This window comes from Nymphalis io, chromosome 23 (assembly GCF_905147045.1).
Source record: "Nymphalis io chromosome 23, ilAglIoxx1.1, whole genome shotgun sequence".
NCBI classification, from domain to species: domain Eukaryota; kingdom Metazoa; phylum Arthropoda; class Insecta; order Lepidoptera; family Nymphalidae; genus Nymphalis; species Nymphalis io.
Window position 1 is genome coordinate 450,111 of NC_065910.1, and position 12,580 is coordinate 462,690.

Consider the following 12,580-nt stretch of genomic DNA (forward strand, 5'->3'; position numbering starts at 1 on the left):
CATTACCCTACCTTACAGCTGGGCTAAGGCCGTATCCTTTTCAGGAGATCGATATGAAGCTTAATCCACATACAAGTTGAGTGGTGCCTGGCCCTGTTTGAACCCGTAATCTTAGGTTAAGATTCTAGTGTGACCACAGGGTCATGTCAACTAAGAATAAATTATACATTTAAAAAACACCTCCTATTACTAATTACAGTACATACATATTCTCCTATATATTACGTATTTTAACCACATTTGTAAAACAAATCGTTAAATAACATGTTTATATGACCAATGAAAATTAAAACAACCGTATAAACAGTAAGGTCACATCCTCGAACTCGACCTCGCGACCTCGTCAGCTGATCCGCACGCGTTTGATAACGAATCGCTACGAGGAACTTTAGATATTGTAAAATACATATTATACGATACATAAACAAAACAAAGCGTTATCTGGACGTCCTTTTTTAAAAATAATATAATTTTTGTGAATTTATGTTTCTTGACATGTGTTAAGAGTCGAGATGGCCTAGTCGCAACGCGTGAATCTTAACCGATGATCGTGGGTTCAAACCAGGGCAAGCACCGCTGAATTTTTATGTGCTTATTGTGTGTTTATAATTCATCTCGTGCTTGACGGTAAAGGAAAACATCGTGAGTAAATTCTGCCACATTTGTACTTCCCCAACCCGCATTGGAGCAGCGCGGTCGAATAAGCTCCAAGCCGTTTCCTCAAAAATGGGGAGAAGGCCTTATCCCAGCTGTGGGACATTCACAGGCTGTCACTACTATTACTACGTTTCTTGTTTACTTTATTCTGTGTCTTATATTGTATTGTAGGAGATATTAAGTTGAGCAAATCAAAATTACTATGATCAAGATGATCGGAACTGCGCCATTACGGAAACAATACACGATCGAATATGTTATGGATTATAGACTTGACGTGTAGAAGGGGCATTAAAATTCTGAATTGGTGTTAGAACACTTTTCATGGTGGTAGTATGTATGCTGTCATTATATTATTTAAAATCTTTATCTGTGGAAAAGTGAGAGTTTCCAGGATACATTTAATAGCAAAATAGCTATTAAATATAAATATTTTTACAATCCAAGAATTTAGTTGATAAGTTTTATTTTAAACATGACATTTAAAAAGTCTTATATGTTATATACTGACCCATACCAAAATTCTATCATGTACACAATTTTAAAAGTTAAACGAAAATAAAAACAAATTAGGACAAAGAGAATATTTTTGATATTTGTTTTATATGTGATTCGCGACGCGATCTTTAAATAAAGCCCAGTTACCCGCTGCTTTGCAGTGCTTTGCAATGGGTTACTCTAATGCTGGTTTGCGGATAATACTCTCGATGTTTTCCTTCACCTTCGAGCACAAGATGAATTAAAAACACAAACCAAGCAAATGAAAATTACATCTTAAACGTCATCTGTCAGCTCTCATTACTGTTATAGTTGATTAATTGCGAGCTGTCTAACGAGGTTTAATGAACTTACTCGGAGATTATGTGACGTCATCGAAACAAGTCGCCGAGATGCAGACGAAGTAGTAAATAGTCGTTTGTTTGAAGTGTTGGGGTGGAGTGAGGATGTTTCCGAGAATTGTGACTGAGTATGACTCACCTTGTAGCTCGGTACCGAAGTTTTCCGACTTTCCACGACACACGTACACACATACGTACATACTTATAGGAGCTATAGGAGTTTTAGGGTCGCGTTTAAACGTGAAATATGTATAAATGACTAACCCCAGTGGTTAGTCATTTGGGAGAATGTTTTATATATTTTGTATCTGAAAAATTACATAATGTGTAATACTTAACTACTAAGGTCAATGTCAATATTAGAATTAGTAGTTAGTATTAATCGTATATTATTATTGATGAAAAAGAGTACCTGCTGAGCTTGTTTTTCTGTAGAATCTACAATCCGAACCGGTGACAGAGTGGACCAAACCAAATAAGTGGTCACCACCGCTCATAGACATTGGCATTGTAAGAAATGTTAACCATCGCTTACATCGCCAATGCGCCACCAACCTTGGGAACTGAGATGTTATGTCTTGTGCCTGTAGTTACGCTGGTGTGTGTGAGCCGGTTTAACTTTCCTCCAAAACACAACAACACTAATTATTGCTGTTTGTCAGTAGGTGAGTTGTTCTGCACATATACACACATAATAACATGTAAAGTTAATATTATAGAAAGCTTGTGAAAATGATATTAACATAATTATCATCATCTAAACGTAATTTAAACTCTTAAACATTGCCGAAAAATAGTTCGCAAGTGTTTTGATAAAAGTATAATAGGTTTTAAGCGTTTAATAACCCTGTAATCGTTGTTGCTCACAAAACACAACTATTCGATGGAACGATTTTGTTTAATATAATTTATATTAATAATAATAATAATGTCCACCAGACCGACTTGGGCCACGACGGCCAATCTCTAGAGAGATAAGCCAACTGCGCAGGAGGTATTATAGTGCACAAGTGTGTGCGCAAACACAGGTGCACTCTTTTCCGTCCGCTGGGACGGAAAAAGTGAACTTCCAGACTCCGGGCTGCTACTGAGAATTTTCTGATAGAAAATGCCAATAACTTTTTATTGGCCCGAACTGGGAACTGAACCCAGGAGCTCTAAGTCTGCGGCCTTACATCATGCCACTGGACCAACGGCCTGTCTTTATTTATATTACTTACATTACGTACTATAATAACCTTAATTACCGAGTCAGTTAATTTAATCAAAGGATTAAATTGTTGTTACAACTTTATAGCGTTGTATACGATACACTCAACTGCAACGCCACGCGATACGCGTCGTGGTGGCAATTATGATGCAAAGATGTGTAATGTTACATAAAATATATTAATGAATTGAAAGTTCTTTCGGTGCGACGAAATTGTTTCAAGTTTCAACATTTGTTACTGGTGGTAGGGCTTTGTGCAAGCTCGTCTGGGTAGGTACCACCCACTCATCAGATATTCTACCGCAAAACAGCAATACTTGATATTGTTGTCTTCCGGTTTGAAGGGTGAGTGAGCCAGTGTAATTACAGGCACAAGGGACATAAAATCTTCCCAAGGTTGGTGGCGCATTGGATATGTAAGCGATGGTTGACATTTCTTACAATGCCAATGTCTAAGAGCGTTGGTGACCACTTACCATTAGGTGGCCCATATGCTCGTCCGCCTTCCTATTCTATATATAAAAAAAATGTATGTAATTAATTGTTTACTGTAATCAGGCATACTGGCAAATGGGTGCTGATTGTAACCGCCATCTGGTTATAGTTATAGTTCGCCAGATAGTTCATCACCAATGCGCCACCATCCTTGTGAACTGAGATGTTATGCCCCTTGTGCCTTTATCGCCCTTTAAACCGGTACACAACCATCCTAAGTATTGCTGTTTGGCGGTAGAATACGAGTATATGATGAGTGTATGGTACATACCCCGGCAGGCACTAAGCCGCCAAGTGTATTTGAATATTATTAATAACACTAATAATATTGATATCACCTGCGCTTAGAAACATAGTTATCCTATATTAACTGACTCGGTCTGGTGGCTTATACTAGTGAGGAGAGCTCTGAGCATGGCACGTATGGGCATGACAATTATTAAGCAGCCGGCTTGCCTGCAAAATGTCATTAAGAGATTAAACTGAAATCCAAATAGAAATCACATCCAATAGTACAATTGTACTCAATTAAAAATCATTGATTTTCTAAGTTATTATAATGTACAATGAAGTTCATTACTTAATGATAATATATGATAATAATATGTTGTAATCTATTGAGGACTTCGATTATAATCTAATCTACTTGGAAGACAGAATACCTGGAACGCCTGATCAAAAACGGTGCACTTAACCTAAATATACTAACATAAATTATGTAACGCTTATTTCACAAATTTTTGCTTATACTACATAATTATAAGATAAAAGATTCCAATAGGAAAAAAATTATTGCAATTATTTTATTATCCATATAACAAGCTATTATAAAAATTGTCCTGTTAAAAAAACGAACGTATGGTTACCCAAGATCCACGTCAAACGAGCCACGTCGACGTAACACGGTGGAGTATGTCGCAATATACATACACATCAAATAGATATAATATTAGTTTATGTACAATAGAAAGATTTACTATTTCAGTATTCGAAAAGGTATTTACTTATAAAATTATTTTTTTTAAATATTACTCAATTATTATTATTTTTACATAATTGGACACATTTTTTCTGTATTATTTGAATATATTTTAGAAAAACATGGAATAATAAATAAATAATATAATATGCCTGGAGTAACATTATACATATATAATAGATTCTTGATGGTAAGTTTTTGTGGAAGTTAGTCCGTGTGTTCCGGTGTGTAATGAATAAGCCAATGTAACTATAGGCACAAGAGACACAGTGTCCTATTTACCAAACTACCTAAATTTTTAAAATTAAAAAAAAATGCTTCCAAAACAGTTTCAATTAAGTAATTATCTAATATGTATAGGTAATTACAACTTCTATGTACATTCAATGTTTACGTGTACCGAATTTCACTTCTATTCATAAGATAATATTAAAACAAGCAATAATCGATCGTTTTGAGTTACATTTAAAGTTTATTTTCGCTTACAAGTTTCTATTACATAGTTTTTAAAGATATTATCCCAGACTTTCTTAGAAAGATGATGAGATAAAATATTTAATAAGATAATTATATTACTAAAATAGTCCATCTCGCTATCTACACGATACGTTATCTGTGTAAAGTAAAAATTCACCTTTAGTGAGCGTTCACTAAAGGTGAATTTTTTGTTCACCCTAAAGGTGAGTTGTTGCGTAACAACTTCAACATAAAATTGATATAATATTGATGGCCCTGTGGTAAGAACGCGTGAATCTTAACCGATGATCGTGGGTTCAAACCCGGGCAAGCACCACTGAATTTTCGTGTGCTTATATAATGAATTATAATTTGTGATTATAATTCATCTCGTGCTTTACGGTGAAGGAAAACATCGTGAAGAAACCTGCATGTGTCTAATTTCACTGAAATTCTGCCACATGTGAATTCTACCAACCCGCATTGGAGCAGCGTGGTGGAATAAGCTCCAAACCTTCTCCTCAAAAAGACGAGAGGAGGCCTTTAGCCCAGCAGTGGGACATTCACAGGCTGTTACGGATACGGATTGTATACGTATACGTATGGATAACCTGACGATATAAAAGCTGGCTGACAATAATAGTGTATATACTGAACTCGTGAATCTTAACCGATGGGTATGGGGACCGCGGGCTCTGAATACTTATGTGGTGACTGAATTTCCCACTTTAGCCCAGCAGTGGAACATTCACAGGCTTTTACTGTGTATTTATATGTGTAGTGTGCCGTACACTTCGAAATCGAAGCCGGTAGTTAATCACTAGAATAACATATCGCGATTCCTTTCACAAATTTTAATATATAAGTATATTGTCATCATAAGTATTATTTAAAATATATAAGGAAACTAAAATTTAACAAAAAAAAATAATTGAATCAAGAACTCGATTTTTCAACGCAGATACATCTTAGATAATCCGGCAGCTGTGACCGGTCGTCGGGTGCTAGACATTGGCTGTGGGTGCGGGGCGGGCGGCATCGCTGCAGCCAAAGTGAAAGCGAAGCGCGTCGTAGCCAACGACATTGATGCTTGTAAGTTTAATTAAGCAATTATCAACTCAGTGATCCACGCGTGTTCTGATATTATTATTAATGAATCGGAATTTTACAATTATTGCATTAAAAACCTTGATGCTGATTAAAGCGTCAATAGTTTACGTGACGCCTAGCTATGTAAAAGTCGCAGTTTCGACTCTAACTCCTGTACATGAACGCTGATTTGGAAGGCTAAATAGACATAGTAAACCAATGTACAATATAAACAATATATTTGATGTTTAGCGGTAAGCTAATGATGAGTAAATAAATGGTACCCACCCAGACCGTCTTGCTCTCTTACCGCTGATAACAACAGATAGACAAATTTAACAACTATACAAGTTTTTATGTTTATAGTTTTTATTTCCCTTATTGAACCTTATTATTATGTATATAAGGCTAATCATTATTTTATTATGCTTATAACGCCATCTCGTGGTCGAATCTCAATGTTATTTCTTTGATTTGAAGCCGAATATGTCCGAATCTGTCCGAACGTTATTTTCAACAAATGTCAGGTTTTAAAGTATTTTCAAAATGCAGTTTCGTATAGTTGGATAATTTAATTGTTTCCTTGTACACAAATAGATTGATAATATATAGGAAAATGCTTTATATTAGGTTTTAACAATTAGTATAATTTATATTATGTATGTATTCGCAAAAGTATTTGCTTTATATATTATTACGTTATATAATTTAAATTCAACTAAATACATTTATAATTAATATAATTATTATTTCAATCCATTTATATGCGCTTTCTTAATTATGTATAGTATGAATTTGAAAAGTAAAATTAAATAAAACACATTTTACTAACTTTTTTTGTACATATTAATACCAATTTTAGTGTCAATAAAATTTCTGTATCATAATAAATATTTAATTACTTAGTAAAAATAACAAAAGGTTGGAGATGCCGGGGATCGAACCCGGGGCCTTTCACATGCAAAGCGAACGCTCTACCACTGAGCTACATCCCCTGTTGATAAAGTTTGCTAAATTACTGTTCAGAAGTCAATTAATGTCTACTATTTTTATGACGTGCCATGATTAAATTATTTGAAAAAGAAATACTTAAGTTTATATTATTTTTATTCAATTTACAGGTGCAGTAATCGCAACGAAACTAAATGCAGAAATTAATAATGTTCACCTTGATACGGATACGAATAATTTTATTGGATCCAGTTGTAAGAACTTTGACGTAATTTTGATCGGAGATATGTTTTACGACGAGGAGTTTGGAAACTCGCTGTTTATGTGGTTAACTGAGTTATCTAAAGAAAATAAGACGGTGAGTTGATGTTGCTTCTGTGATATTTTCAACTAATATATAAAAAAAGATTTTTATTTATTTATGTGTATTGTTTATTTGTGTGCCTAGTGTGAGTTTTTTTACTTATTCGATAGCATTGACGTTCAAAATCTATTTGTATGAATTGAAAACAGCGCCATCTAGTGTTAATAATTGCAATTGCAAACATATCTCATACTGATTGAACTTTATGCGTGGTTTTGACGTAGTACAATGAACCTAATATAGGTGGCGCGCGATTTATATTGTTTTTTTTTTTTAAATAAACAGAAAGTATAGTCAGTGCTAGTGTAGTTATATTTAAAATTAACTAAACAGATGTAATTATAACTATTGTATTATTCGTTCGTATCTTTGGTTTCTTTTTTAGATAACATAAATATTCTATTAAAAATAAATTAAAATTATTTATCTCAATAGTTTTAGAAATCCTATTTGCTTAAATTGATCAAAGATGTATATGAATTTAACTGGTTTTAGATACTGATAGGCGACCCAGGTCGCCACGGACTGACAGAAAGTAGACGAAGCCACATGACGCTACTAGCTAAATATGATTTACCAAAAGAAACTCGCGAGGAGAACAATGGATATACCGAAACATCTATTTGGAAATTGAATAAAGTTTGATGTGTAACTATATGATTGGTTTTATATTTTTAAAATAAATCAAAGGACGAAAACAATTGACTTACAGCTTTGTTTGAATTACATGAGGCAGCGACATAAGGTTTTTTAATGGCTACTTTGCCTTATGAAAAAATAGCTTTCATGATCGATATTAATTTTGTTTTTTTTTTCTAATGGACTAATTTTTGCGAGCAATCCATATTTTCTCATTCTGTCCGAGTGTTTGAAAATAGGGAGGGTTATTACCGACCTAAGTAGCTTATGTACGCAATACACATAATTCAATAAAATAATAGGAATCAGTAGCAAAATAAGGATACTCCAGTGTATAAACCATACTTTATTAAATATTTTTTATCAAAATTTAATAATTTCAAGGCACAAGTAACATCGTTGTACATTTGTTGTTTAATCTTATCTTATATTACTAAATACTAATTTAATAAGAAAATTGATAATCTATTTACATTACACAATAGTATATTACAATTTAAATATTATTTACTTTAAGGTACTAAGAACAAATATCTAAAAATATAGTTAGAAGTTTCTAAATATGCAATTAATTAGACCTTTCATTGAGCATTATCCAATATAGGGTAAAAATTTGGCAAGATGCTCTTAACATTTGGGACGCCATCTATTAGTCAAATATAAAACTACTTCAAGTAATCGATCAGCGCCACCTAGCGGCGAGCGTCAAGACGACTTGGTTAGAGTTGGTAGTTGTGCATGGTGTTGGCGTAGAGGCCGTGCTTGGAGCGCGCGGTGCGGCCGGAGTAGTGCGAGTACGAGTCGACGTCGAGCGGCGCGTGCGGGTGCATGAGCAGCACGGGTTGCAGGGCGAGCGACTTCCTGGAGCCCGACACCGAGGTCGCGTCTGTCACGTACGCGTTGTTCACTTCACCTGCAATATCAATATCAATTAACATTAATGAAATTTTGGCTCTCTTTCATACATGTTGGTTCGAATGGAGTGTATTCGCAATTCTATCAAACTGAGTAGTAAAGAAAGTATTTTATATTTATCACATCTATAACAATCTTAGTACATAAATTTATAGTTAAATTATTATCATCTATCTTGTTGTATTGTTTCAGAAATATATAATATGACACATTGTTATATTATATTTTAATATAATTCGATTTAGTATTTCTTATCATCTTTTTTTCAAGTTTTTAAATACAACGTTCCAGTGCCATCTATCGGCAATTATTTCAACGAATTCATTCCCATGTAGAGACAAAATTTGCTTTTATTGTAAAATTGTCCTTATTATTTTTGACGTAATGATCCTTATAAATTAAAAAAAAGAAACACTTAATATTATATTCTCATGGAAAAAAACTAAAGAATAACAAAAAGAATGCACGTAAAGTGATCCTTTGTGGTATTTGACACCAAATACTCAGCTAATTTTGTTTGAATCTGTTAAGATATTTATCACAAGGGTAATAAAGTCTAAAATGCCATAAGCTTTGTCACTGAAATGCGAACTGCTAGCGGTCAAGAGACGACGTTCTTGACACAATTCGTACGACGCTTTTTCTTTGAATGCCCCGTCTTGCATCCTAATGTTCTACGCCTGGTTTAGTAGCGTTACGGATACAGATTGTCTTTTTAAAAGTGCAAATAATCCTTGACATTTTAAATTATTTTTTCATTGTATACGAAAAATGTTTACGTCGAAATGATGTAAATAATAATAAATAAAAACTATGTACTGCTTATCCAAAGCCTATTTCAACCGCAGCAGTAAATCTAAAGAAACATATGTCAACTTTGACATTGAATTGACGCAATATTGGTCGAGAATTGGAATATATTTTATGGCATTCATTAAGGATGAAGAAAATAATCAAAAAATATTTTCTGACATAGAGTTAGAGGTTTTACTAATGAGCAGCGACAGTGACAGCTCAAATATATAAAAACATAACCTCAAAACGCGTAACTGTTTAGTGATAAAATACTAAACATGGGTCGTAAGTACCCTAGTTAGTAATGAGTATTGCATAATAACAAATGACTCGAAATGAAATAGATACCAATGGGTGTATTTATGAGTTACGAAATATCACATAACACTTAATAATTAGGTTAAGGGGAGGCTATTTTCCAGCCTGATTGTCTCACGACATACGACACGGCTTGTGGTGATGAAAGCGAGTGTGTAAAATATGTTAAGCCGTTTAACAAAATAATTAGCGTTAGCTCATTAAAACGCATGTGTAGTAGCTATTATGTGTTTACAAGAATACATTAAAATTTTGTAGAAAAAAATCTAATATAGTTTTGTTTGTGGGATACGTGCAAACCGTTGTTTGTTACTTAAGAGTCACAGTTTTTTTTTTATGTTATAGGTAGGGGGACGAGCAAATGAGACACCTAATGGTAAGTGGTCACCACCGCCCATAGACATTGGCGATGTAAGAAATAATAACCATTCCTCACATCGCCAATGCGCCACCAACCTTGGGAACTGAGATTTTTTGTCCCTTGAGCCTGTAGTTACACTGGCTCAATCACCCTTTATACCGAAACGCAACAATAACCAAACTAGGTATTGCAGCTTAGCGGCTGAATATCCTGCCTGAAGGGCCTGCACAAAGCCCTACCACCAAATAGCTTATAATACCACTTAAAAATGGGGATAGTGACAATTGCCCTTCCGTCTTTCTGCTACAAATAATTAACATATATATACTTTGTCTCAAATACATATGTACCTTTATATAGAGAAGACGTGGGATAGGCGGTGTCTGGTTGTAACTTGACGTGTCGAGTCGCCAGTATGAAGGCGAGGGCTGCGAGTACTATACCATCGAGACATCCGATCACAGCCAGCAGGTAGGCCCAGCGGACGTGACAGCGACCTGGGCGAACACAGAAAATCATTATAGAATATTTACTAATAATATAAGTACGGAATATCCGAGGAACGACGTACTTATTCTACCTATCAATAAAAAGTAGACTGTCATGAAAAAGTTAAAACCTTATTTATACAGTTAGTAAAAAATAAATTTAATAATTGCGTATCGTGTAGTTTAAATTCAATAGAACATATGTATTATAAACAATTTCGTCTCCATATTTATTTATTTAAAATCGAGTTTTATTAACTAAGATACGAAATGTTTAACAATATTACCAATATTATACTGGTCTGCCGTGGGCCCGCACGTCTCCTGCACGGCTGTTTCGCTCCACCCGGCGGGGTACACCGCCACGCCTCCAATCATGCATACAGCTGAAACAACAGGTTTATCACTATATAAAGCAGACTTATTAATATCTATAACACTGTACATAAGAACATAATCGTAAAATGTATATACTATAACCGCTATATAATTATAAAGATCAGAGAAGCGAGATAATTACAAAAAAACTAGTTTTCGATCGCGGCTTAACCCGCGTGTTGGTATAAGATCGTGTAGTTACCGCAAAAATAGCTCATATACAAACAGATACAAAAAAGTTTTTACTTAAAATGTTTTTTTAATTTAAATAGTAATAAATCAGTAATTGTTATATATTCTTTATGCATTTATCTAAATTCTAAACTAGTAATTTCCGAAAGATCGTATGTAAAAAATAGTCCCAATTTAAACTGCAGCAATGCGTATATAAATATTTTTAATTATGAATCGATTGCTTGGCACATCAAATCAAATTCCTTTATTCAATATAGAAGCATTACAATTACTTATGATAGCCAAATTAAGAACTATCTCGGGTTCGTAAAAGAAACACCCTGACCTAAAGAAGCTAGTATACCAAGAACTGCGTCATTGGTTTAAGCAGCTATTTTTTCTGTCCGTAAATTATCAGCTTCGAATAGCACTTTAATGCTGTCTGCGTCTATACTCATTGTGCGGCTCGAATTGTTGTCACATCGGACAATGGTGCATTTTTGTTTGAGCAGGTGACAAACTCACTCAATTGAATCAAAATATCGAATGTGAAGTTCGTTAAACTTTATAAAAAAATTACAATGAAAAGTGAAACTCTATTAGTAGTTACGTAAATGCACTAAGATGATAATTTACGCCAATTTCAAATGAAAGTGATACGAACGAATCTCTCGTCTACGCTCCGACGGACAGAAAGCAAGTTTCACCGACCTTGTACTAAGGAAGGGAACAATAATTGCCCTGAATCGAAAGTAAGTAGACAATAGATCAACGAAAAATTATATATAGTGTAAAGAAATATATACTTTATTCCATTGCTTTAACTTTGAGAATATATTTTCAAAGTTACGACGTTTTTGATTTCAAATAATCGATCATTGAAGTTAGCTGCAGAACTTTACGTGCTTTTTGGGGAAATTTAACACTACTTAATTCGCTTGGTTTTACTGAGAATTTGTTTAAAGGAAAGTCTTATAACATTTTTGCCGGTTTGGTGTTGGATTTAAGTCCAGCACCTTACCGACAAGATAGATAGATTTGCGGGCAATTAAGATAGTCAACACATTAAGTACCATTATCAAATATCCGTTCAACTCACCAGCTTCATATCCTGGCATTTATCTTTAATACAATGCAAATTATCTGTTAATTATTTAAGAACAATAAAGTGCAGTTCCCAGGTATTTTAGTTTTATATAAACGGTATTTACTAAGGTCGTATTTAATTTATTTACGCGATTTAGCGTTATTATAGCGAAAAATCTGATACTTATTCATTTATATAGATTTTTCTTGAACGTCACTTGCTCAGGTGTGAACGTTTATCACGTTAGGGTAACCCACACGTGGCATAATGTTCACCCATATGTGTATCCACCAAGCCGCAAAAAAACGGCTTTGTGAAAAAGCTCAAAATCTTCTCGAGAGGCGGAAAAGTTCAAGCCCAGCAACAGTATGTTTAAGAGATATTT

At 34.2% G+C, this 12,580-nt stretch overlaps 2 protein-coding genes and 1 non-coding gene across 8 annotated transcripts in view; 1 reads left to right on the forward strand and 2 right to left on the reverse strand.

Annotated features, from left to right (window-relative positions):
- The window catches only part of LOC126777699 (electron transfer flavoprotein beta subunit lysine methyltransferase-like), a 37,692-nt gene extending 29,995 nt beyond the window's left edge, over window positions 1-7,697 (forward strand). For all 6 annotated transcript variants that reach the window (XM_050500839.1, XM_050500841.1, XM_050500840.1 and 3 more), the window contains 3 exons: window positions 5,598-5,728; window positions 6,847-7,034; window positions 7,536-7,697. In XM_050500839.1, coding sequence (XP_050356796.1) covers window positions 5,598-5,728; window positions 6,847-7,034; window positions 7,536-7,685 — 469 coding nt within the window. In that variant the 3' untranslated portion in view covers window positions 7,686-7,697. The remainder of the gene's footprint in view (window positions 1-5,597; window positions 5,729-6,846; window positions 7,035-7,535) is intronic.
- Trnaa-ugc (transfer RNA alanine (anticodon UGC)) lies at window positions 6,649-6,720 on the reverse strand. The gene has a single exon. It is a non-coding gene; the product is annotated as a tRNA-Ala (tRNA).
- Window positions 7,698-8,044: 347 nt separating the features above from the next.
- LOC126777690 (LHFPL tetraspan subfamily member 3 protein) overlaps window positions 8,045-12,580 on the reverse strand; it is a 29,080-nt gene continuing 24,544 nt past the window's right edge. Inside the window, exons 2-4 of the mRNA XM_050500828.1 lie at window positions 10,844-10,942; window positions 10,419-10,565; window positions 8,045-8,592 (exon numbers count right to left, since the gene is read on the reverse strand). Coding sequence (XP_050356785.1) covers window positions 8,399-8,592; window positions 10,419-10,565; window positions 10,844-10,942 — 440 coding nt within the window. The 3' untranslated portion in view covers window positions 8,045-8,398. The remainder of the gene's footprint in view (window positions 8,593-10,418; window positions 10,566-10,843; window positions 10,943-12,580) is intronic.